Source organism: Mustela nigripes, chromosome 4 (genome assembly GCF_022355385.1).
Source record: "Mustela nigripes isolate SB6536 chromosome 4, MUSNIG.SB6536, whole genome shotgun sequence".
Taxonomy (NCBI): domain Eukaryota; kingdom Metazoa; phylum Chordata; class Mammalia; order Carnivora; family Mustelidae; genus Mustela; species Mustela nigripes.
In genome coordinates, this window is record NC_081560.1 from 3,045,400 (window position 1) to 3,072,707 (window position 27,308).

The following is a 27,308-nucleotide window of genomic DNA, read 5'->3' on the forward strand; positions in this document are numbered from 1 at the left end:
GGGTGTCACACAGGCGAGGGACAGGCCGGCGGGTGTCACACAGGCGAGGGACAGGCCGGCGGGTGTCACACAGGCGAGGGACGCCGCAAACACGGACCGGAACAAAACGCCCTCGTTTGCTGAGAGCCGACGGTGTCCGTGATGGGATCGCCGCTGTGTGATTTAAGGACGCTACAGATTCTCCCAATAAGCATGCAAAATAGGAAGCTTCCTCATTCTTGATTTGTGGGTGAGGAAACTGACTCTGGAGGTTCAAGGTCAAGAAAAGCTAATACGGCTCCAAGGTCTATGCTTTTACGTCTTGTAATTTTCTCACTGTTTGAGCAAAATTTATTCGAGCTTTGGCCGATTCAAGACACCATTAGATTTCTCCTTCCACATCAGTGGCCAAGGAAGGGAACGGATACTTACACACTGGGTGAGCCTGCCCACGAGCTGTTTCTGTGACCTTCACAACACCCCTTCGAGGTCTTTCTACCCTGTTTACGAGTGTGGACATGGAGGCTGAGGGGGGTCGCGGGCATCATACGACCCTGTGAGGGGTGGGGCTGGGTTTCAGTCCGGCTCAGGTTGGTAACCCTGGGTTCCTTCCACTGCAGGAATGCTTCCCAGAGGCTGGCCAACCACCAAGCACCTTGACAGGACTGGACCAGGCAGGCGCATCACTGCTACTCTAATTTGTTTTTTTCCAATCAATTTCCTCTTTACGTAAACAAGTTGCATTTATAAAGGAAATTCTGTATCTCTGGTGTGCACAGAACACCTGTATTTTTAGCAGTGAAGATGAGGGGAACACAAAATAAACATCAAAAAAGCCAACAGTATTGCTAATCCCATCCAGGACAACAGAAAGCTCCAGACCCAAGGCACACACTCTCTGTTAGGAAGGGAGGTCAGCAGGAACCAGGAGCTATCGAGGACGGGCCCTCGTCTGCACAGCAGAGCTCGACGAGAACTGAACACAGACCGCTCCCCTTACTAACCACCTGCACCATCTCTTCGGGGGGCTCATGTAACCCCTAAAACCATGTTCCAGACCTTCCACTGAACACGTGTTGCCGTGGGTCTACACCGAGGGGGCTCTGCCCCGGTGATGTGGAGAGACACGAACTCAGGAGAGTGTCAGGCTCACCCCAAACACTTCCAAATTGCTTGTCACATGGGACCCTAAAAAAGCCCGGCTGGTAGGGCCACTTCCCCACTTCCCATGGGCTCCCCATGGGCACCCAGAGCTCTAGTGTCATGAGGTCCCTGTGGGACCTTGGACACCATCCGTGTTACCTTCAGGTCATGATGAAAAGAGTCGTCCTGAGTCCATGGGAGGAGGGTGACGTCTCTAGGCCGAGTCATGGATGAACCCCCAGGCAGGAGCGACTTTTCCAGGATGCTTCTTACCACTCACTGGGGTTCTACGGATGGACTTGTTGTCCATAAGGACAGTCAACTGTTCCTAAGGCTAATGTTTGTTGAAAGGCAGCTCGACAAAGCTCACGGAGGGTTTCTTCTGAGAACCAGTGAAGTCCAGATGCGCGCTTCTTGAACTGAGTGGCCATACGCAGGGAGTCTGAGGACGAAGGCTCTTTTAAAGGACTTTCAAGTTTCCTGTGTTTATTCTGACACAACTCTTCATCATTTACTACGAAATCTTCTCAACCACCGGAAGGCCTAGTAGGTAAGAACCATCACCACGTCTAGCCCCTGGGTTTGCGTTCACGAGCACACTGCTACGTACTACCACTCTGATGCGGGCCAGTGAGGAGAGAACACGGGCGAACTTGATAAAGTCAACAAATGCTACATTCCTGCCAAGCGACGTGGCAGTATCAGGGCTGTGTTAGTCCAAAAATGGTTTCTCAGCAGGTCAAGGAAAGAAAAATCACAGAAATGCAGTCACAAGATGGCAACACAGGCCTGAAAAATGAAGGCCTTGCTCGGGTGAGGCTGTGCCATAGCCTGTTCTCAACCGCCACACGCACGGTTTTGTTACAACTCCAGCCCTGAAAACCAACGTTACTGCGTGCGGTTGGCCGGTTGTGTCGGTTTGTTGGCGTTTGTAATAAATGACATTCGGCTTTGAAGTTAGAGGAGTTCGTACCTAGTTTTGTGTGCGCCCTTGGGGAAGCACCACTTCAGTCAAGTCTTCTAAGTCAAGTTCACCAATGTGATGTATCGTGTCAGCGGATCAATTTTATTCATGAACACAGATGCAAAAATCCTACAGAACAGTTGTCTTAAAAGTGCAGCAAAATACACATGTAGAGAAGGAAATGCACCATCACTGGTGGGACTAATCCTGGTGACCTTGGGCTGGTTTCCTGCTGATCACTACACCATTCCCGTTGGTGGACGAGAGGACGAAACCACACCATCATCTCGTGCGAAGCAGAAAACACACCGAGTTCAAAATCCATTCCAGTTGAGAAATCAGAACACAAAACACAACAGTAGGAGCAAAGGAAGCCTCCGCGCAATCCGGAATAGCAGTGACCTTCCTCGAGCCGGCTGAGCCCGTGCACCGAACAGCCTGCAGCCTCGTCCCGCTAAACAGGGAACAGGGAACCTCAGGAGCATCTTGCGTATGAGCGGACACGAGATGCTGATTGGGTCCCCACAGTTACCTCCTAGCCCACTGCCACTGGCTGTCCCAGAGAGTGCAAGACGTACGACGGGGAACGGGAGCCCCGCACAGGACAAAAGAGGAGCACTGGAATCAGTCATCATTTGGAGGGGATACAATTGTCTAAATCCATCATCCGAAAAAAGCCATATATAAATTATTGGAATTAAAGGAGGTTAGCCAGGCTGTTAGACACAGAATCGATAAGAAAAGTGAAACTGTGGTTCTGCTCGCCAGCAAACATAAATTTAAAAAGTCACATCTGAAAAAACAAAACATCAAACAGGTCCAAAAACATCCGATACCTGGGAATACATCTAAGTGAGATGCGTGGAAACAATTTATGGAGAAAATGATAAAATTCTAGTAAGAGACATTTTCATTTTTTTGAAAAAGTAAAAAAATTGGTCACTATACCATGTATGGGAAAATTCAGTAGCTTAAGTTTATAAATTCTTTCTCAGCTAGGGTAGAAACAATGTAATTCCAAGTAATCATCCAAAAGTGTTTTTTAAAAACATTTATTTTTAATTTAAGAGAGAGAGAGAGAGAGAGAGAGAGAGAATTCCAAGCAGACTCCCTGCTGAGCACAGAGCCTGACACGGGTCTCGATCTCACGACCCCGAGATCAAGACCTGAGCTGAAATCAGGAGTCAGACGCTCAACTGACGGAGCCCCCCAGACGCCCCTCTCCAAAAGTGTTTTTAAAAGAACTGAATTATTATTTTAAATTCTGCGAGTGTGTGTTTTGTGCACATGTACACACACACACACACACACACACACACTCTTGCACACACAGTGCCAAAGACCGCCAGGACATTTCCCCAGAACATGCTCGGGGGACTGGGCGCACCAAGGCACACGCGGTACATAAGTCATGTGACCACCCACTGTGTAGCCCACGCAACGTCCTGCTGTGACGGTGTCGTGGTGGAGGGCTGCTTCGGCTCCGCCGATACGTGCGAGGTCAGCCGGAGCAGCGGGTCTGACAGCAAGCCCCCCCCAAAGCTCATAAATGGCAGGGGCGTCCTCGCCTGGCCTGTTGGAAGCCCTAAGGGAGGGGTCGCTGTGTCCTTCTGTCCTGTGTCCCAGCTGATGCTACCGCACGGGGACAGCCCGCCGCCGCCAGCCCAGTGCCTCTGTTCCTTCAGGCTGTCCTTCTAGTGTACGTTACTGCTTGTAGGTTTGACTGGAGACCATCACGCGGAAAGTGGTTACTGTGTGGAACATCTACATCCACGTGGACAATGACCCCTCACCCACAGTGAGGAGGGAAAGAGAAACCAGTTTGGGGACGTCTTAATGTTAACCTCGCACGGCACCGAGGGACCAGGAGCGTGGCAAACCGCGAGGCAGTTAGCGACCTCCCAGTCTGATGGGGTCCGGCTGCCTCTTGGAAGGGACAGTCTCGCTGGAAATGTCCTATTGGTCGGTAATGCCCATGTAAACACATGGACAGGCCTTTGTTACAGGCCTGGGGGTTCAAGACGCAGCCTCCGTAATCTCACCGATCCTTGGTTTCGCCATGCAGTTGGAACGTGGCTGTGAGGCTTCCCAGCTTGTATACGAGCCCACCCAGTCCCCTCTTGCCCGCATCTGGGCCCCTGGCACTCACATCCGGCTGCATGGGACAGGCTCCTGGGAGCTCTCCCACAGCCTGACGCCTGAGCCCCACCACGTCTCAACACACGGGAACCTCTGGGCGTGACGCCCACATGTGGGTCCTTCCAGAGTTACCTTAGCGCAGCTGAGAACGGTTCCTCTTAACCAGCATCTACACCAAAGCCCTTTTGTTCCACTAAATGTCTACAGTCTGTTGAGCTCTTAGCCAATAAACTTCAGAGTTATTGGAAGAAACGACTGACAACGGTCACTTCACTGGGAAACCACAGTTAGGCTGATGCAGCCCCGGCTGGTGGCGGGCTGGGTTCTGACACCGATTTCCAGCCAGACATGGTCCATCAGGGACACGGGGCGATGACCCGCGCTGCTAGGAGCTAATGGAGGCTGCAGCTGGTGACCTCAGTCTACAATAGATTGTCTGCTTTCCCACTGACCTGTTAATTTATTTTTTTATTAATCTGTATTTTCTGGGAGGAAGACTTTGGAGTCAGCTAATTTTATAAAGCAGAACACAGGAAATTTAAAAGACAGAATTCACTGAGCCACCATGAACCTTGTCCTGGGTGATCTGATTTACAGGAATCTGTGACTTGAGGGGACATTTCAGTCATCCAAGTTCCATTAAATATTCACACTTCTCAGTTAACTTTAAAAATCTAAGAGTGCCTACGGCTATGGAGAAAGTAAGCTTAATGACATAAATATGTGTTTATGCTACTATAATTTCTTTGAAAATCTGGGAGTTGACTGGAATGCGGCTGGGCCTGGGTGTAGAGGCGATGCCACGGCTGATTACGGAGGCCGAGAAGGTCCGGAGTGAAGGGGGGTCTGCCCCGGGTTACGGCCCAGGATGGAAGTCAGCAAACGTCGAGCAGAGGGTGGACACCGACGAAGCAGGACGAGTGAGACTGGGGGTAATGCTGCTACTGGAAAGGGGACTGACTTGCTCCTTGGTGAATAACACGCCCGAACCGAGCGCCTCATTCAGCGTCTGACAGGTCCGCAGCCCCCCGGACGTCAGGGCTGTAAACCCGGGGCAGGCGGGAGCTTGTTCTGAAGGGGCCTGCGGTCCGTGGGGGAAGACAACAAGGCAGCAGAACGTCACTGCCCGGGGTGACACTGGGGACAGCACTGGGAGAAGAGGAAGCAGAGGGTCTCCAAGCCCAGTCTTGGCTGTGGGCGGACGACGTGGGGAAACGCAGGAGTGAGCCGAGATCGGGAAGGCGATGTGGTTTCGGCCGGCAGGGAGTGCGGCTGAGCTGGGGATTAGGAGCGTGTCCGACTGACGGCAGCAGGTCGAGTTCCAGGGACTGGATGCAGTTCACCGCAGCGGTCCTCAGCCTGGGCACATGGGGTGCGGGGCAGGGAGGTGACAGCAGGGGACACACCCAGGAAGGGCGTAGGGCTGGGGCCTCCTTCTTAAGGGCCACGCAAGAATGGACGGCTCTCGTGGGAATGCTGGCATGGTCCCTCCGTTGCAGACCGGAGGACATTCTAGAACAGGAGTGGATTCCAGGACTCCACGCAAGAATGGAACGGCTCTCGTGGGAACGCTGGCATGGTCCCTCCGTTGCAGACCGGAGGACATTCTAGAACAGGAGTGGATTCCAGGAGGGAGACCGGCAGGCAGAGCTGTTACAGGAACCCGGGGGGAGGTGACGGTGGGAGCGGAGGAGCAAGGCCAGCTGTCAGCCAAGACCGCAGAACTCGCCGCCTGTTGCCGGATCAAGGCAGAGAAGGGAAGGTGGGGGAGTCGAGTGTGCCCTTCCGATCTGGGCAACAGCAGAGACGGGGTGTCTCCGGCTGAGTAGCGGGTACGGCCACAGGATGCACAGAAACCGGGTGAGGCCAGGTGACAGCCAAGCAGAGCCCTGCGCGGCCGTGGAGGGCGGGGCGCCCCGCAGGCCTGTCGCTCGTGGGAACAGACCCCGCGGCCCTGCTCCGCCGGCGCAAAGCTCAGTGGCAAGGCCACAGACAAGTGGGGCCGGGACCGGCTCCTGCCCTGCACATGTACACTCATTAACTCAGGCCCAACTGAGGGAATGAAAACACACCTCCCGCCGTTAGCGGCCACTGAAGCCACCATAGTCAAAACCAGAACCATTCAGATAAACGGTCAGTTTCCCAACTGAAGACCAAACCGAAAGGTCAACGCACGAATTTGCTGTGTGTTCTTTGTTAAGTGGAAGCAGCTGAACTAGGCTTTAACCTGGTTATACATAACAACAAACACAGTCCAAAATAAATAAAACGGATATGTTTTTTCGGGGGGGGGGGAGGGGCAGAGGGCGAGAGAGAACCTCAAGCAGGCTCCATGCCCAGCACGGAGCTTGCTCTGACGACCCTGAGATGATGACCGGAGCTGAAACCGAGAGTCAGACGCTTGACCGGCTGAGACACCCAGACGCCCGGGATCTGTTTTTGGTTTCTGTTGGTTTCCTTGTGTTTTTAATTGATTCATTGGCTATCTGTGCTCCCTTGTAATATTGTTCTTTTTAGAATGCAATTTTTTACATCAAAATTATAGGTTGTTTTTTTTTTAATGTAAATTTAAAGTCAACCCATGCTCCCCAGGAGTCAGACAGGCAACAGAAAACCTCACGGGCTATGAACACAGCCAGGGCAGAATGGAAAAACAGCGTGTCAGGAAAGTTTCCTTAAAAAAGTGAAGTATTATGCCTTTCTCATATCTGTAATTGGTTTGCAATAATTAATAAAGGCTAACAACATGCTATGAAGAAGGAGTCCCCTGAAGTCTGTTTCAAAGAGAAGGCAGAAGGAATCATTTGCAAGTAATTGGCTTAGGTGTTGATAAAATCTCTCCAAGGTTCTTGGAAGCATCCAGTTTCGAGTGAGCTAAACATTGCTGGTGCTGGGCGCTAAGTATCTCGTGTCATTTCCCAGTCCAGACGCGCTCACTGGAGGGTAAGTGGGGAAGGCTCATCAGCAAGTCTGGTGTTAAACAGGACGAAATCACCTTAGGTGTCTTGTTGGGGTAAGCACAGAGGTGGTTTTAGTCTCTGAAATTCCTCTGGAAAGCCAAAGTTCCAACTCTTTGGTCAGAAGGTTTAGGTCAGCCTGCCTGTTCTTGATAAATTTTAATAGTGAAGACTCACGGGGCGCCTGGGTGGCTCAGTGGGTTAAAGCCTCTGCCTTCGGCTCAGGTCATGTTCTCAGGGTCTTGGGATCGAGCCCCGCATCAGGATCTCTGCTCGTTGGGAAGCCTGCTTCCTCCTCTCGCTCTGCCTGCCTCTCTGTCTACTTGTGATCTCTGTCAAATAGGTGAATAAAATCTTTAAAAAAAAAAAAATAGTGAAGACTCACGTCTTTGTTTAGAGATGATTAATAGTATAACAAACTGTTTAAGGGGAAAAAAAAAAGAAAAGTCTGACTCCCAAATCCCAAAGTCCTTCCATAGTGTCTCATAATCTGTTGAGCCAATTAAACATCAGACAAGTTGTTAAATCTTAAAAGTTTCAGCTTATGACACTGGCTTTTTCCAATTTCTATGAATTGGGGATCTTATGCCTATAAATCTGACATTTAGTTTAGTTTCCCTTCTGGATATCATTCATTTAACAAGTATTTGTTGAAAACCTGTATTCTGCAAGATACAGAGCAATGGGCTGTTGGTGATCAAAATGCAGTAGAAAATGTCCTTTGTCCTTGAGCAGCTTACATGGGATCTGGGAGATAATTACTCAAAACTGAAAGAGTTGAATAAGAAAATCAAGAGACCCATGTTGGTCTGCTAGGGTCCATGGCATGGATGAAGTTACAGCAGTTTAGAGGAAGAAGAAATCATGGTTAGTCTATGGAGACAAGGATGTGGAGCCGTTCTCTTGACATTTTCAGATTGCAAAACATTTTAGGACTCGTGATAAAGAGGTACTCCCTCTGCTCGAATGGGAGATGTTCACAACATGGTCTAGAAAGCCCATCACAGACACAAAGAAGAACGCTTCGCAGTATCAATGACTCAGAGCTCCTCTTAGGCACCTGGACAAATCCTCACGTGGCCAGAACCTGCTCTCCGTGTCATGGGGGACGTCTGCCTGGGGCTGCGGATAGGACTGTGGCCTCCACCCTGGGCACCCCATCGTGGGTCAAAAAAGGTCATTTTAATTTATCACTGCCTGCTTAGATGATTTAAGGAAGCCAACAGTAAACGCGCTCTTCCTTCACAGGCCATTCTGGTCCTGCTTTTAAATTCTATTTGATGGACTATCCTGAAATTCTCTGACCTCATGGTCCCACGGTTGATGCGGGCACCTTCTAAATTAAATTTGTCCTCGGACGGATACACTGTTTCCAGTGCAATTGCATTCGGGAGCTCTGATGAGGAGGAAACTAAGTTTATGCTCCAGACTGACATGCATAATGAGGTCAGGCCTGGTTTTCCACCTTCTTCTTAATTGCCTTGCCTGGAAAATACTGTCTTAAGGGTTTGCCGGAGAGACAGGAGAAAGGACACATTTGCATAGAGCTTTGTAGCCCACGGAACCACGGGCACGGTCACCGCCGGGGACTGGCTTCCTCACGACGGCACCCCCAGAACGGCCTGCGCTCCAGCCCGCGTGAGGCTGCGTACACACCCACCGACTGTGTGTCCGCCAGGACTCCCACAGTCAGATCTTACAATGACTTTTCTCTTTTCCCCATTTTAAATGAATATATCTAACGTTCCAGGAACATTTCCAGTATCCAGGAAACTTTGAGAAGTGGATAAAAATGGGCCCAGTTCGGCCAGACCAAAATAATTATCTTTCCCGCGTACAAAACATATACCAAACACCTTATTTTTAGTCCTAACACTAATTAATAGATGCTCCATTTCCCAAGGTCACATACAGTCTATCTATCTTTTTCAATAACAGCTCATCCTGTCAATGGCCATGCTTTGCTAAATCACTCTCCTATAAACACTTAGGATACTGACGGCCTTTACAAACTATCATTTCTAGACAGCAGTGTTCTGAGTGTGTTGTGTGTACCGCTTTTGGACTCTCTGTAGAAGGACTTCTGTGCTAACATGTGGCGTGTCTCGGTGACTCTTACTACGTAGTTCTGTATTGTTTTAAGAATGGATTTTCTCCCGTGCCCCTCCCCTGTACTCACGGCAGGACAACGAGTTTTTAAACTCCACTTTCCTATTTACATTGTTTCCCTCACTTCCTCCAAAATCCCAGAGTTATGAGTTGCTTATGTGTTTGGAAATCCCCGTGTCTTCAGAGAGCCCTTCGGTGGAAGGAACAAGTCCCACCGCCGCATCCTAATTCCACTCACTCCTCAGCTGTGACCGTCAGGCAGCTCTGTCACGCTGCCCCCCACTCAGACTAAGTGACAAAAACTCAGCATACGTACTTGAGGACACATTAAGTGGCTGAGTGCCACGGGGACACGAAGAGCTGGCATATTGCGTTAAACTTGAAGGGTACCCCCAGTGAGCTAGTACATCACTCACTAAACCGCTCCATCCATTATTTGAGGATACATAAGGCAATTTCCATCCCGGTGATATTAATTTCTTGGCTACTGTCATGGACTTCAGTGCCCATGATGAATGTTTTTACAATGAATACCAAATTAACCCAAACTGATTAGAGGCTTTTATAAGTTATTAATGGGATGTCACTTCAGTCTGGTCCTCCCCATGTCTACGGCATTTCATTAAATAATTTCCTCTTGCTGGAAAGATCGATCTCTCTCCCCTTGTTGGACTTGTCAACGTCGCTAAAACGCTGCTTGCCGGGGGGCAACCCTTGGTGACTTGGAACTGGGTGAGCAATAATGCCCTGGGGGAAGCAGCTCATCCGCTTCTGCTCAGGTGTCTGGTGGCTGTCTGAGGTGGGAGAAGCCTTGTCCAGCTTGAGGTCCCGGGACAGGCCGGCTGGTGCACGGAGGAGCTGGGAAGGGGAAACAGGAGGACCGCAGGCTTTCCCTCAGCATCACCGAGATATAATTGGCACCTAACACTGTATAAGTTTAAGGTGATTTGAGAGTCTCTTGAAATACTAACCCCTCCCTCGTCACATGATTACCATTTCCTAAGTCAGACAGAGAAAGACAAGTCCTGCATGATCTCATTTCCTGTGGAATCTAAAAAGTCTGAACTCATGGACACCAAGAGTAGGATGGTGGTCACCGCGCCTGGGGGTGACAGGAAGGGGGGACGGCGGCCTCAAGGAGAGAGACTTGCCCTTGGAAGATGACTACGTTCTGGGGATCTAATGCCCAGCTCTTTAATAAAGGATGTAGTCTGTTCTGTTTGGGGGATAATTTCTGGGGTGACATTGGAGGACAGCTGCTGTCACCTGCTAGTGGCCTTCTCTAAGGAGACAGACACATGCGGACCTGCTTAAAGGAGCTACAGGCTTGGAGGAACAGGGAGGGGTGGCGTTTTCCTTCACCCCTAGGAGCTGGAGAAGAGCCAGGAAGAGACTGCGCCCACTGGATGCCCAAGCCTCCCCGGCTTCCTCCCCTGCTTCACCACGTGTAGCCGAACGCACCATTAGACACACACACACACAGCCACTGGATGAAATCCTTATTTTTCTCTCACTCTCCATATTTTGGTTAAGCCGCGTAATCATTCTAGTGACAACAATAGAGCCCTGGTTTCCCAGACGCTTTCTGTATCCTACTCTCTGCAGCACGGACTTTGAATAAGTTAACTTAATCTATGCGGTGACCCTTCAAGGGTACACGATCTTAACCTGCCTTTACAGACGAGGAAAGCAAAGCTTGGTGAGATTAAGTATGTTAAGACCGTACCTTTGGTAAGTGCCAGAATCAAGATCTGAATGTGGCCCATTTGATCCTAAAGGTTTTGTTTTTAGTGGCCCTTAAGAAGCAGAACAAACTAAGCAGACTTCCCTTTCCTCTTAAGGTTCTAAGTCAGGACCTCTAGATTCTGAGACGGAATGGACGGTTGAAATGCGACCGTGGGGGTTCGGATAAGGGCTCCTGGGTTCAAAGCTGGGTTGTTCCTGGCCTCCCGTCATCGTGCTCCCAGCACAGAAGCCGGGGTCCTGGCTGCCCCTGCCCGTTCCCGGGGTGCAGCTTGCGGCGGTGGGGAGAGAGGTGCCCATTTGTCCCTTCTGCACTTTGCTGTCCCCCCGAAAGCAGGTGGGCCTCCCTGTGGCTGCCAGCGCTTCCGCGGATGCCCACTCCTACGAGGTGCCGGAAGCGCACCCTCATGCCTGCCCCCCTCTGCTCTTTATTCCGACTCACAGAGCATTTGGGTGTTTCGAGAACAATCTCTTCATCTGGTACCTTATGCTGAATTACTGAAATTTTGGTAGCATGAATTTTTACAAGGCTAGTGGGGTTTCTCTAAGTATTTTTTTTCCTCGGGGGCTCAGTTGATTAAGAGTCTGCCTTTGGCTCGGGTCACGATCCCCGAGTCCTGGGACTGGGTCCCGCGTCGGGCTCTTCCTCTGCCCCTCCCCTTTGCTTGTGATCTCTCGCTCTCTCTCTCTCAAACAAATAAACCAATATTTTTTTTCTACAGGAGAAAACTGAATGCTATGAAATGACCCAGAGTGAGCACGAAAAACTTCAGCTCGAATTCTTCTGGACCCGCCACTGACTCCTGGAGGAATAACGCATTTGCGGGGAGTCAGGGCCGGTGAACGGGGGAAGTGAGAGCCTCAGTCTCTTTCGCTGTTGCTATGTTAGAAAGAACCTTCAGTAAGACGGTGCAGGGTGGGCAGAACGCAACACCGAGGCCCAAGCACTCACAAGAAGCCAATTTTTAGAGCGTGGTTGCTTTAGGATAGACTCACTGAGAGCCGCGGTTGTGACCCAGCAGGCCGGAGGACGCGTACCCAGCCACGCAGGTGGGGACGGCCCAGGGGTCCTGTGAAGGTCCCCACGGCAGGGACCTCAGAGAACGGGTCTGAGTGCGGGAGGGCCGTGGGACAAAGCCTGAAGGCGGGTGGGGCTGGAGAGAATCCAGCGAAATCGGGGACCCTGTTAGTCCCCTGGGAGAGGACTTCAGGGTCTTGGTGGGGGCTCCTGCGGGAGGCTGAACGGCTCTGACGGGAAGAGCCTCAAGCGAGCGGGGAACGAGCAAGGAGGAGCCAGAGCCCGTCAGGACTTGTGGAGGGGACATCGCTGTCCCCAGCCTCGACGGCCCACGAAGCTTGGCTGAAGCAAGGCCAGCACCCACGCAGGGCAGTGACCGTGTCCCGCAGCCCTGCTGTGGCCAAGGCCCGGAGTGTGTGCGCCGAGGGGACGGAGTCGCGGTGGGGAGGGCAGGGTGGCATGAAGCTGTCGCCAGCGCTGACAGCTGGTGGACACGGCTGTAGACACTTTGTCCACCAGGTGGGGGGAAGAACCACGCCGCTCCTCTGCCCCCCAGGCTCTGGAGCACGGCGAGGGTTCAGGGCCTCTCATTGACACAGCAAACAAGTGAGTGAATGAAAGCTCTTGAAACCGGGCACACACAGAGGACCGGCCTTCCAGCTGACTGGCCACAGCAACCACTGGTCATGTCTGTCAGCCCGGACCTCCAGGGCTGTGCCGGAGATGCCCAGCAGGTCCCCCAGCCGGCCTGGGCGTCTCTGGTTGCGTCTCTGCGCCCTCACGCAGGTGACACGTAGGACGAAAGGCTGCCTCCAGGCAGACATGCCATCCTAGTCCAATCAGCCGGCAGAAGCCTTTACATGGACAGACAGACACACATAGGGCCTGGGCTTCATGAAAAGACCCAGGAAAGAAACTCAGAGCTCCCAGAGACAGATTCTTCTGCCGGGGACAGACGAAGGGAGACACCGTCTGGGGAAAACTCGTGTTTTCAGAGCAAATGGCGATGAACCCTGACCACAAAAAGATGGGGCGGGGGAAGCCGGGGAAGGCACTTCCTCAACACCTCAACACCAACATGTGATTTCTCTTTGATTCCCGTTGAATCTAGCCAAATCCATTTTCCTGGTTTCAGGTTGGGTGGGTACATCGAATTCTGGAAAGCGCGCGGTCATCCGTCAGGAACAGCGGAGCTCACAGACCGACGCCATCCCCGACACTTTCCCCGCACCACGGAGGCCTCCCCATGTCCGCCGTCTCCTTGCCTCTGACAACGGGCCAGGCAGGCGGGATTCATTAACTATGATGTCATCCGAAGGTCCAACCAAAGTCATCCGAGCCGCCAACAGCCACTGATTGGAGGTCACAGGGAGGCACGGGAGAAAGTGCCATCAGCCTCCTCCTGGTGCCTGTCGCCATCTCCCTCTCTTAGGGGGTCCCCGAGCCAAGCGCGCTGCTCAGATGATGCTCAGAAAGCTCGCTAGTGAGCCTGACCCGCAGCTGTGCTCTCTGTACCCAAAGGAGAATTCCTCACTTCAGTCTGACTCATTATAATTAGAGCAGATTGCCCTTGGGGAGCAATATTTACTTTTTGAGATAAAACGGCAACGAGGGATCTGTCAGTGTTGCAAGGACTGCTCGTGGGTTGCAGGTCTCCGTTGCCGCGGCCGTGAGCCCCAGGAGCAGCTGTCACAGGGATGCTGGGCCCCGGGCTCAGGCTCTGCTCAGTGGAGCACAGCCAGGTGAGCACGCGGACCCCAAACACCGGTCAGCAACCCCTGCCTTCAGGCCCAAATACAGTTTTATCAGAACAAAACAATGTCCATCTCCTTTGATACGACCTACAAATGCTTCTTTCTACCATAGCAACGTGGCGTGGTTGAGGCCAAGATCCCATGGGCTTGCAAAGTCCAAGACGTCTGCTACAGGCCCCGTCCAGGACTGGATGCCAGTGGCCAATGGAGGTGAGACACGTCGGTGGCACCAGGACATTGTAGGGACGGGAGCTCACCTGGGGACACGAAATCCTGGAAGCGGAGCCCAACGGTGCAGGGAGGGGAGTCCGGGAGGCTGTCTCGGAGAAGCTGATGCAAGGTTGGCTTTGCGGCTAATTCCTCTTCAAGAGGTCAAGTGTGGGGCCCCTGTGACCACTCAGACCCTCCCCAGCCCCTAGAAAGCATGACATGAGCATAGAGTCAATGGTCCCTGAGACCAGCCTGCGAGGCTGTGGCCAGGAGGCCGCCCAAGGATCATGGAGAGCAGGGGCAGCCTCTGTGGAGGCGCCCTGTCCCTTGTACGGAGGACTGGATGGACGGGGTACGATCTGCTTCCCAGAAGCACCTTCAGTCAGGATTTCCGAGGGATTTAAAATCGGCTGTTGGAGACTCAGCCTCGAACACCTGGGCTCCGTGCTGGAAGCTGCGGGTCCCCCCTGTGGGGGGGGGGGTAGAGCCGCTGTGGAAAGGCGAGCTTGGTCTCCTTGCTCTGACGGCGGATCAGTGTCCTCTGTCTCCGGGCCTCCCCCCACTGGCTGACTCCCATTGGCTAGACGAGCTCTCTGGATCCTGATGACCGTGTGTCTGGGGCTGGGGGCCCATGGTGACAGCCAGGACAGCTCTGTGGCTCATATCCTCCCGTTTCGTTAAACCATTTCAAGGCAATAGGACGTGCAACCAAGGGACAATAATCATACCACTGGGAAAAATAGGACCATTTTAGTTCCCAAGACAGAAGACAGACTGTCCAATACCATCTCACCCCAAGCTTTTGAAAATAATCATTTTCTGTGTGGTTTTAGGAAAAGAGTTTTTGAGATGCAGCTTTACGGAATCAGCATCAAGCTGCAGGAGGGCTCGGTGAGCAGACCTGGTCCCATCACCTGACCGCAGCTGGCAGGGGCTTCCTGCAGGGGGCGCTGCAACCTCCCGGGAGGAGATGCCGTGATGCTGGTGCTGGGACACCCTGGGAGAGAGTCCTACTCCCTCTTCACTCAGCATGGGGGCCGCTGGTTGCCGCCTGACAGCCGAGGGTTAGGACCACACTCAGCACTAGAAACTCCCAATGATACCGCGATTCCGCTAATTCCCATCGACAGTCCCTTTGACCAGGCTTATCCCCCTGACCTCACAGTGAGTCTGTGATCCCCACACAGCTACAGTTGGGGTATTGGGATTTCAGGATATCAGAGCTGGGAACCACAGCACACTGTCCCAATTTCAAGATGCTTCTCTAACAAAAAAAGAAATGACCATGTTACACACGCAAATATTCTGGTGTCCTTTTCCAAAACGTGACTCCCACAAACCCAGACATCAAGTGTCCTGAGACAGATTCAGCCTCTAATGTGTAAACTTCATCAAGTTCGAACCTGGTCCCCGAGCTTGACTGGCTTACCAGCTGCTGGCCTTTTGGACCCCAGCCTGCGTACTGAAGTTTCGCATTGCTCACTTCCGGTGGGTCCAGACTTTGAGGGTCCCTGAAAGAAAACAAATACACAGAAAAATAATCAATCAATCAACCCATCAATCAAGATGGTGGGAAACAAGAATGCTCTGTGTTTATCCTCCAGCTCTAACTTACTCTCCTCTTCCACGGCGTGAATTTCAAGAGCTTGTGCTATTAAATACTGTCTCGGCCTCCATTAGGTTCCTTCAGATGTACATGACTTACATGAAGCTGAAACAGGCCCAACACTGCTTAACCCAGATAGTAAACGTTTATTAAGAGACAACGTGCAGAGACATCTGTAGATCGATTATCAAAATATCCACACCGGTCAACATTAAAAATGGAAATGCATGGCTATAAAGTAACAAGTCACCACAATTTCTATCTCCATCACGGGCTTTCCTGGTGGATCGTTTTTTTCTAAGCATAACGCTAGGTCATTCTGACCTTCCCAAACCAGCAGCCTGAGGACAGATTCCACACTTCAGTTTGTGGTGGGAAGGAGGGGAGGGGGAAGGGAGGGAGAGAGTAAGAGAGGGAAGGGGAGGGGGAAGCTGGAGAGAAAGGGTTTTTCCCTTTCAAACACCATTTAGATTTTTCATTCTTAATTTATTGACATGCAAAATACTATTCTAACAAAATCCATCTTATATACTTAAATAAATGTCATAATGAAGAAGTCATAATGGAAGAATTGAAAAAAACCCAACACTTTTTTTTTTAAATTTAAATATTTTATTTATTTATTTGACAGAGAGAGATCACAGGTAGGTAGAAAGGCAGGCAGAGAGTGAGAGAGAGAGAGAGAGAGAGAGAGGAGGAAGCAGGCTCCCCGCCGAGCAGAGAGCCCGATATAGGACTCGATCCCAGGACCCTGAGATCATGACCTGAGCCGAAGGCAGTGGCTTAACCCACTGAGCCACCCAGGCGCCCCCAAAACCCAACACTTTTATAAGTATAAAATATTTCAGTATATTTTGTTGCTACTACTGTTTTCTACATATGGAAAAGATTCATTTTCATATTTCTTTCACATGACATATGATCTGTGTTCTGCTGGATGGACCAGACTCTGTAAGGTTCATACCCCATCTCTTGGCTGTGATAGGCCTTATGCAGAAGGCATAGCTACAAATGTACTTATTCATCAACTGAGAGGCTGTGGCTGAATGGTCTTTGTAAAAAGAAGATGCTTAATTTTAGGAGCTGCTTGAACAAAGGAGTTGAGGCAAGAGGGAAGGCAGGTAAAGTGCTGGTACTGATTCTGGGCTTGAATCAGCAGAAAATTATAAAGTAACTGCTTACTAAAATCACCAGAACAAAACAGAATACACTTCAGAGTGAAAAGTGTTGGGGAAGGTGAGAGAGTACACAATACCCCAGAGTCATTTTAAATAGGGTCCCTGAGTGTAAAGAGATCAGGGAAGTCTGAAGATGGGGTGATTAGGTGCTAAGTAACGGATGGCAATGATAGTAGGACTCAGCTGGAAAGACTGACAACTGGGCAGTTAGAAGAGTGAGGGAGGGGTCTTAACCTTCCTGGTTTTGAGTGAATTTTAACAAACCCTACCATGTGTTCATTTTTAATGTTTCAAAGTATTTTCATGATGTGGGCCATTTCCTCTTTAACCATGGGTAGGGAAAGGCTTTCTAAGGAGGACTCAAAATCCAGAAGCAATTAAAGAGTGACACATTTGACCATGTAAAAATTTTTAAATCTTTCACGTAACAAAAACATCACAAGCAAAAGATAACTGGCAAACTGGGGGAAAGTATTCATAACATATACCATGGACAAATAGCTAACATATTAAAAAATACCCTAAAATGTTGAGGTTACAGACAAACAAACAAACAAATAAACAAAAAGAATAGAAACAAAATATGAAAAATAGAATAGAAACAAAAACAAAAAAAATAGAAACATGAGAAAAAGACATGAACAGGCAATTCACAAAAAGGATACAAAAGGTCCTCGGATGTATTAAAAAGGACACAACAAAGCAAAATCATAGAAATCAAGACTGAAACTACACTGCGTTATCATTTTTCACCTATGAAATTTCTCTCCTCCCCCAAAGAAAGAAAAGTATGGCCCACTGCACTGGTGAGGCTGTGAGGAAAAAGGCCTCCTCATACTTTGCTGGTGGGCATGAAAACCAGTGCCATTATTCCAGAGGGAGGCTGGGCAATACCTCATACAGGGCACATTTAACTCTTAAGCTAGGAGACTTCTGGGAGGATGTGCCTCCCACAGTACACACGTACACATGCAGAAGGTTATATTCATTGCAGCTGTGTAATGACAAACCACTGGAAACAACGTGTGGCTGAAGGAACCATGGTACATCCATACAAGGGACTATGGCACAGCTATAAAAAGAATGAAGACCTCCATAAGCTGATATGGCGTGTTTTTCATGATGGTGTGTGCAAACCTCAGCAGACTATCTACAGTTGTGGCCCACCCTATAAGAAAGGGGGTAAGAAAATATGCATATATCCTCCTTTGTGAAAAAAAGGAATACAGGAAACATGACCTAGAAACCAGAGGTTAGTTATGTGTAGGGGGTGGTTGGGAAGAAGGAGGGACTAGTCATGAGGAGCCTGGATAAGGAAGGAGAAGCACTTCTCTGGGTATATCGCCCAGTCTTAGAGCACTGTAGGGTTTCACTTACTTTTTTCACGTTCCAAAAATAAAACTAACAATTAAAAACGATCAGTATGTGGGGGAATCCAAAAAGGAATAGCAACACCACCACAGAGCAAAACCCTACTGTCAATGAAACACAAAATTACATGGAAGAAAGGATTGACCTAAACGGCTTTGGGAAACAGTATTATGACCAGTTACCATAAAGCTAAAGACAAAAACTTCAGAGGATTATAGGCTAGCAATTCTGAAAGTACTTTCTGTGTGTGCTGGAATTCAACTGCTCTGCAAATATAAAAATATAGGGGAGATAATGAGAGCCAGCTTTCTTACTGTCGGAAAAACAGATTACAAGGAAAAGAAGAAGGCTAAAATCAACTGTGTGAAGTTGGCCTGGAATCAGAGGTATCAGTACTAACTCATGATTTCAAATGCAGACACACATACATCCAAAATGTCAATGTATGTGTATCCAGGGGCCAGTGTGCATATATGTATGCCCTTGCTGTGTTCACAGAGAGGCCTAGAACCAACGACCCCCAGTAATATTGAGCACACCCACTGCCCATATCTTGGTCTCTAACACCATCATCCAATAAAAGTAAATAGGGCTCCTAGGAGATGTAATTGTATCTGGGCTGGAACAGAAAATACAGGATGGGTCTGGAACAACTTATAGGTCCAGAAAGTGAGAAAACACTGAAAAAAGACAGAGACTAGTTCAAAGAATGCAAAGCCAGCCTGAAGGAGTTCCTCATGGCTAAAGCTAGAGACATCTGAGCAACAAAATCATCAATAATAGTACCAGATTAACCCATAGAATAAAATCAATATTCATACGTCTACGCTGATATATGTAAGTAATCAAATACATACAGCAGCTCTTCCTCATGAGGAATCCCAATCAGTAAGTGTAGAACAAAGTTAGAAAAAATGCGTCATATGTGTGGTATTTTCACTTGAAAGGCATTACCTCACTTCAGCCAGGAGAAAACACCAGAAAAACCCAAACTGAGGCACACTTTACAGAACAGCTGACCAATAATCCTTGAAATCAAGGTCATGACCAGCCAGGAAAGACGGAGGAAATGTTACAGACCAGAGGGGATTAAGGAGCACTGACCTCTAAAGGAAGTTGGGATCCCAAGACAGGGAGGAGACATTGATAGAAAAATAGGCAAAATTCAAATAAGTGGAATCAATAGCACGATGCCGATGTTGATTTCCTGTTGCTGATACTAACACTGTGGCTACAAAACAGTGACATTATTTCAGGAGTAGAGGAGAAGTAGGGACAGGGTTAGGAGAGAATCATCTGTACTGTTTTTGCCACCTTTCTTTGTCTAAAATTACTTTAAAATAAAAAGATAAAGAAAATTCTCCAAAAAATTTGTATAGTTTATATCTCATTGGTTATAAAAATATTATATAAAGAAATGAAAGTTAGAGAATTTCCCTCCCAACATACTGTAATCTTGACATTGAATCAGAAAAGTCTTCGCTATTTAGAGTGACGTGGACAGTACATGCATCTGAATAAACAAATGACTGAGGGCCATTGGGCTAAGTAAAGGACTTTCTGCAGGTTTAAAGACAAATTTAATGCATTCATTTGGTATGGGTTTATCTAGAATTTTCCAAGCATGAGCCACAGAATAAGGAGTATTCAAATTCCACGGTCATACTGAATATGGACATTCACTTGGTTAGGGAATGATTTCCAGGAGGCGTCTGGGGTAACGGGGAACAGCAGGAGACTAGCCTCTCTAACTTAACAATTGTAAATCCCACACATGCTAACTGGAGATGGTCTCTCCACGGGGACCAAGTGCCCCAGAAGATTTCACGAGCACCTGCCTACAGCACCACGACCGCCTGTGTATCCCGCCTTTGTCACCGTCACTCCTTCTGGAGGGCCCACATACGCCACCTTCCCCTCATTGCCAGCACATGAGACGCATTTTTACAGCGAGAAGACAGCAAATGCTAACGGGAAAGCCGGCGCTCCAGCCCCATACCACACGGACCAGAAGCTGGGTGCAATTCTCAGACTAGCCTTAGCCAGGACCGGGGATAAGAGTGACTCTTCCCCCGCCAGAGTGGTCGTGAAACTCAAGAGAAATAAGAAATGTCACTTTACAAACTCTAACGTGCTCTAAAGAAGGAGCCGTTTCTTGTTTTTCCAGATCTCGAATCTCTGGAAGTTCAACGCCTCTAAGAGGCTCTGAAGGTAATTCTGAATTCTGCCACTACCTAGCAGGAGGGCAAGGGGTAGTAGAGAAACTTAATCCAGGCTGGTTTTCTTGTGTATAAAACGAGAATTAAGATGCCTGCTTTCCAGGGTTAGGCTCCAAGATCTACGGTATACGAGACAGGCAATATAGAGTTTACCGAGTAAGTACTCAATAAGCGCCGGTGTATTCCTGGTTAAACTGGTAAATAATCCAGCTCGTTGCGAGACCACAGGGATGTGTAACTTTAACAAAAGGTCGAGGAAGTGTCAGATATGAGACAAATTTGCTACAGACTCAGCGATAAAAGAAACACCTTGATTCCTGTATTACGTGGGGGTTGGTTTAGCGACCTCAGCCCTCAGCCCAGTTCTCACTCATTTCTATGAAATAAACCTGTATTTTGCGTGGGAATATGATGGTGTAAGATTCATCTGCTTTCAAGTTACAGAGGATCTCAGGGTGCTCTCTCCCACGTCCCCTCCCGTACGGGACCCCTTCTTCCACAACTCGCTTGATGGCCACCCAGCCTCTTCTCAAACCTACCACTGAACGGCTGGCCTTGCACAATCCTTCCTCTGCCCCAGGATAGCAAATGCCCCGCCGGGGTTTACACTCAACCTGCCTCCTCATGTAAACACGTAGGCCCCCGGGAACTGGCAGAGAAAGCACGGGCCCGGGTGTAGTGGACGCCAGCTGGGTACAAACCCTTCCCTCCACCACTGCCCAGTCTTGCTTAGTCATCCACTTCTCAACTGTGGTTCCGATCTGCCCCGCTGTCCTAACTCCACGACCAGAAACAGGACTTTATTTGCCACAGCACTTTGCAGATGTAACTGAGTGAAAATAAGGCCATTCTCAATTCCGGTGGGCCCCAACCCAGTCCTAATCTCTTAGAAGAGGAGAAAACCCAGAACAGACAGACCGGGAGAAGCCCAGGTCACAACATCCCCTAGAAACCAGAGGAAGAGAGGAAGGATCCTTCCCTACAGGTTTCGAGGGAGTGTGGCCCTGTTGACACGTTAATTTGGATTTCTGGCCTCCAGAACGGTGAGGGAGTGAACTTCTGTTGTGCTAAGTCACTTGGTTTGTGGGAATTGGTTACTATGGGCCCAGGAGACCAATACACCCTTCACTTCTTAGGTAAACTGAGGCCCCGAGTGGGTGAGTGATTGGTTCAAGGACACAGAGTTGATCAGCTCTGGTCTGAAGATGAATCTCCTCCTTTGGTCGGAGGAGAAAGAAAATCTCCAACTGACTTAAGGAACAAAGCAGAAAGACCTTCCAAGACCAAAGCAAAAGCAGCCCCAGGGAGGTTTTATCTGTGAAACGCTCGCCCGGTCCCCGATGGTGCTTCTTTGTGGAGGCCACGCTCCCATCAAAGGTGTCCTGGATTCCTCCTTCCCACACCGAGGACCGCCAGCCGTGCTCTCTCATGAAGGTCACTGCCATCACGTGATTTCCTCTCATGGACTAGACTATTCTGCAGTTCTTAGGGGGGTGTGTGGGGGGAAATGCATAAAGGTGTGTTTGCATTTATTTTGTGGTTGGTTAGTGCCCTCCCCCCAATTTCTCTGTCTTTTTAAAACTTGATTCATTTATTTTAAAGAACCCAAGGCAGGCTCTGTGATAAATCATCCCCAGGAGATGGACTGGTAGAAAAAATGAAATCATCTGGACTTACCATATCTCAAAATAATCACGTAATCCATCCTGATTTTGCTCATTTGAGCAATAAACAAAATAGGACATTGATCATGTTGGATTCTGAAGCGTAAATGGGCACGGCAAAGTCTATTCATTGATCTTTCTAAGCTAGTTACGGGGACCAAAACACTTCCCAACAAAAATAGCACTTGGAATAGTAAAGCTAAAAATTCCTTCTCTGGATCCTAACCTTTTGTGGCTAAAGGCAGCCCAAACTAGCATTTCAATATCAAATAATACGTGTTTTCTGAGCATTCCCATGTGCTTGGCACGGTGAGTAATGCCAACATATAAGATACACTCGCGGTATCTTAATATCAGGTGCTGAGATATCACGGAATAATGAGTAAACGGACGGAGAAATGGATACATAGAAGGGACCTCATTTAATCACCTGCTGACGACTGGTCCGAGTCAGTGAGAGAGCGAGACTCAGGCAGAATTTAAAGATTCGTGGTATCAGTTTCTACATTCATCTTAAATGACATGGTAAAATTCTTGAGGGCGGGGATTGCCACAGGCACCGATCCTTCTGGAGTGGCCAACATTCGAGGACACATGCTACCATTAATTTAAGTGTCACTGTGTCTGTGGTGTATCAGAAGCTCCTGCCACAGGAGAGATCTGATACAGAAGTTCTGCTACCGAGCCGCTCTAGTCGCTGGCGGATGATGGGCTGCTCAGTCCGAAATGTCTGTGACGTCTCCCCGTCCAGGTCACAGGGACACTTTAGTCCTTATGATCACAAGTACGAGTACTACACAAAATCACGTGGAAAGTGTTTGTAAGGAGAAGGGGCGCTTGTGCCTTATTTGTTACTGTGTCCTCAGTGTCCAGACAGGTGCTCGGCGACCTCTGATGACGAAGGAGAAGAGAGAGGCGTGGGCAGGGTCTGGGGTGTTAAGTGAATGACAGAGCGGATTTGGGGGGTGAGGGACTGTTGGAGAACGGAATGAGGGGACGGCGGCACGATTCTGGGTATACACGGAAAACCACTGGCCTGTGCAGTTTAAACGGACGAACTGCACGGTATGGGGGTCGCGTCTCCGTAAAGCCAGCGAAGGGGAGAGGAGAAGAGGAAGAGGAGGAGGAAAAGGGGAAACAGAATGAGAAGGAGGTTGGGGGGGGGGGCGCTGGTCGCGGCTGCAGGCTGCCTCCGAGGCTGAAGCCTCATCTGTCGGTCGACTCCAGGTTCAAGGTTATTTCTGTTCTGCTACGTCAGCTCCTAGTGATCTGGTGCCAAGACTTCACGCCTCCCGTACGGGCTAAATGATCCCACAGGAGAGAGTAGCAGGGGGCAAGTCTGTGCAGGGCTGGGGAGGGGTCCCCATGCCCCCCGAATGGTCAGATCTGCCGAGAAGTCTGCTGGATTATGAAGTTTGGAATAAGATGGCCTTTGTAAACAGATGGACAGTATTTCTTCGGGTTTCTGACATTTAGTAATTAATCAAGCAACAGGGAGACGGAGAGACTGCCAGATTCCGATAACGTTAAAACAACAACAACGAAACCACGGAGCATGGGAGAAAGCCACATATTTGGTTTCCTCTTTCTATACTTAAAACATTTGTTTCTACTGTGTCTTAAAGGCATTCTCAGACAATATACATTTTTCTGTTTAATCATCTCTCCCTAGAGGAGCTGGGAAGAGCCCAGCCGGGATATTTACTAGTATCGGTGGACAGTTTGGAGGTTTGCGTTAAAGGTCTAGGCAGTAAAAAGCTGCACCCCTTACACGGAGGACATACAGGACGGAAATCTGTGTCTCGTGCATTAAGGAGGCACTCGGAATATCCCTTACACTTATGCTGGCAGACAGCTGAGATGAGGAAGAGTGTCTTTTGCACAGTGAGAACTTAGACAATCCTCTGTGTATACAACCTTCTAGAAAGTCCACGTCTGAATTTCCAGACCAAGTGTGTATGGTGTAATTAAAAATGCACACTTAATAGACCTATTACACTCAAAGTATACACTGCAGAGAGAAAAGTCGGTGAAACCTTCCGGCCTGCGGTGCAAATGGGGTTTTCCAAACACAGCCATGGCAATACTCCGGGCCCCAAATGCCTTTTCAGAACCTTGGTGCCCCCATCTGAAGAGGGGGTTCATTTTCTCCCGTTGACCGAGGCCATCTGACGGCATCAGTGAGCAGAAGGCAGCCCTGTTCCTCCGCGAGGGTCCCGGGGACGAGTGGCAAAGGCAATAATGCTTGCTCCCCATTTCCCTTTGGGAAATGCACCCGCTCAGCCACGCTGTGAGGCCGCCCAAGCCACCTGGAGGGCCCGCACAGAGGGGTCTGCGCCAGCAGCCCCAGCTGGGGGCTCGGCTGCCGGCCACCGACACCTGCCAGCGTCCTGACGAGCCTGGCCGAGAGCCTCCGCGCTGCCTTGGCGGACACCCAGGGAAGCCGGGGTGGGCTGTCCCTGTTGAGGCCCGAGCAAATGGCTGATTTAGGAGCAAAGTAAATATTGTCCGAGGTAAACCGTTCGGTTTGGGGGTTTGTGGTATCTGGAACATGCGGCATGAGTCCTGCGCACAGAAAACGCGAGGCAAGTATTGCCCGCAGTGTGGTTTGAGACGGTGGGGACAAAGGGGTCTTCACGGCGTCATCAGAAAGGTGCAGACACTGTGCTTTATCGAAAGAGCAAAGCCACCGTCCCTGTGGTCCCCGCAAGTCCCCAGAAGCCAGCCAAGCCCTCTTAGCGGACCTCCTGCTGCCCTTCCTTCCTCCCTGCATTCTCTCTGTCCCACTGTCCCTCAGCGCTTCCTCTTGCCGGTTCTTACCTTCTCTATTCGCACATTAGTCATCGCTATCTGAGTGGTCCAGGATTCGGGAGAAGTCACTGGGTTCGTTCGTGGTGGGGGCCGTCAGCCCTACCTCTTGGGCGGCTCCAAGGATAAAGGGGACTCATGGAAGGTGCCGGCAGCACTCTGCTCGCCAGGGTCCAGGACTGGCCTGCGGGCAGGCGTCGTGCGTGTGCCCGGGGACCCCGTCAGCGTCTCCTTGGCCGGTCCACAGACCGCTCAGGGAGTCACATCAGAGGGCAGACTCCCGGTCTCGGCCCCTGGCGTGCTGTCCCTGGAGAGGGGCCTCTTGCTGCCTTGTCCTCAACAACATCTCTCCTGCACGCCCGGAGCCGGTCCCGGCTGGCCAGCGCGTCGCAGCCTCCCTGCCACCGGGGGAGGCCTCTGCTAAGTTTGGTCGCACACATGTGGTGTTCGCAGCTTCTAGGAAGCATCCTAGAGAGAAAGGGGCCACACTCTTCTCCGCTTTGTTCTTTGTTCTTTCCTGCTTGCTGAAAATCCGGTGTGCTGTCCAGACCCGGAGCGGTCAGCAGGAAGCCACCGGGCTGGAAAGCAGGGAGACCGGGCCGGGTCCCTGACTCTCCGGGCTCCAGCCTGGGCCCCCTGGACGAGAGTCAGACAGCAAGCTCCACTTACAAAAGCCCTTGTGGTTTTGGGTTTTCTGCCCCCTCGCCCCAACACTGACCAAGTCATTCTTAATATGCCCAGTTCTGGATGGATCCTAGAAATATCCATCTTGAGAAGCTCTCCAGATGTTTTAAAAATAAACCAAAGATTGAGAATTGGCACAGCGGACTGCCCAGCGTCTGCATGTCGGCCGGTGCCCGCTCCAGATGAGCCCTGGGAGCGCTGGGCAGCCGTGGCCCTGCCGTGCAGCCCCGAGGGCCTGGTCCCTCCGACATTCCCGACGCAGGGAGGGGTGGGGCTCTCAGGCTGTGACCAGGAGCTGGGCTTGCGATCTGCAGACACTAATGAGGCCTCTGAGGAATTGTCTCAGACTGATTTAACTGTATATGTTGATCATAAAAAATGAAGAGCAAAACGTCCCAAGGATAAATCTGACCCGGAACCACCTGGAGAAGCCGGACAGCATCACGGCTCCGACAGCTCCGGAGCGGGACTGGGAAGCAGTACGGGAGGAAGCGAGAGAACCGAATGGTTTGGAGGAAAAGGGTCTTCGGGGCAAAACCGGTTTTGGTTCTACAGCCAAGGAGCAAAGAAGGGCCTGGGCAGAGGCGTGGAGCTCCAGCCTTGTCGGCCCCTCCCCACTCCCTCCCCAGCACCGCAGTCCAAGCCCGTAGGACCCCAATCCTGGTCCTGGGGTTGCGCCCCCGGCGTCGCGTCTCCCCGTCTGCTGCTCTGCCGTCCCCGCCCGCTCTGTCGTCCCTTTCCCTGGAAGGCTCCACTCAGAACTTCCAGACTGATTTTCCCTAATCCGGAAGCTCATTTCCAGAATCTGCCTGGGACAGTCTTGTTACTCAAAGTCGTGTTTCCGAGGGTTCCGTCAGGCCGGCGGGGGCTACGCAGGCGGCGCTGAACGAAGCAGGAGGAAGCCTTCTGGGCTAGTCCTGGTCGGGGAGGCCTTTGGCCACCTCCCGCTCGCTCCTTCCAGCCTTCTCCCCGGGCCGCCCGTCTGCAACTTTCGAAGGCTGAGCCCGGGTCCTGTGGCCGGCGGTCTGGAGAGAAGCCTCGGTGCTCCCTGAGAGGAGCTCAGCAGACTGTCCGCGGCGTCCCCGGCGGCGGGCAGCCTGTCCCGGCAGGACCCTGCTGCGGGGGCGCTGCCGTGTCCGGCCCCGACCGGCTGGTCGCGTGCAGGGCGAGCCCCATCCCTAACGCAGCAGACACGCCCCTCCACGTGTCTGGGCTGCTGCTCTGACCCGTCCGCGCCCTGTCCCTCTCTCGGCCTCTCTCTGCTTCTCTCTGTTGCTGTTTCTGGAAAGCGGCCTCACCTTTGTTTTTAAGCCCTCCCTTAGAGTTTTCATTCATTCATTCATTCATTATTTTTTAGTCTCTAGGAGTTTTTGTTCTGAAACGTAAACAATACTCTTCCGGGTTGTCTCGTGAGAGTAACGGGTCATCTCCGTGAGGGTGCTGGCAGGAGGCTGTGTCCCGTGTTTTCTCCTTGCACGGAGAATTTCGGACGATTAGGGATTCTTCACTGATACCTGTAGTTAGGGATTTGGGGCTGAGGAGCGGATCGGCCGTTCTGAAGAGTGTGTGATGCATTTCCTGGCCCATTCTGTCCCGGACATTGGGATCTTCTGGGGACAATCCCTAGGGTGGGGACGCTGGTGGGCAAGGCGTGGCTGCCACACGTCTGAGAGAGGAAAGGGGCAGTGGGGTCTCGCTGCCTGCACACGACCCCCACCCGGACTCGGACCTTACACTGCCCCCTGCGTCCCCCTCTCTGAGG

The 27,308-nt window shown here is 50.6% G+C and overlaps 1 protein-coding gene across 4 annotated transcripts in view; it reads right to left on the bottom strand.

The window, feature by feature from the left end:
• Nucleotides 1–27,308, bottom strand: part of DPP6 (dipeptidyl peptidase like 6) — an 857,378-nt gene that overhangs the window by 128,727 nt on the left and 701,343 nt on the right. For all 4 annotated transcript variants that reach the window (XM_059396038.1, XM_059396041.1, XM_059396039.1 and 1 more), the window contains exon 7: nucleotides 15,446–15,527. In XM_059396038.1, the coding sequence (XP_059252021.1) occupies nucleotides 15,446–15,527 (82 nt within the window). The remainder of the gene's footprint in view (nucleotides 1–15,445; nucleotides 15,528–27,308) is intronic.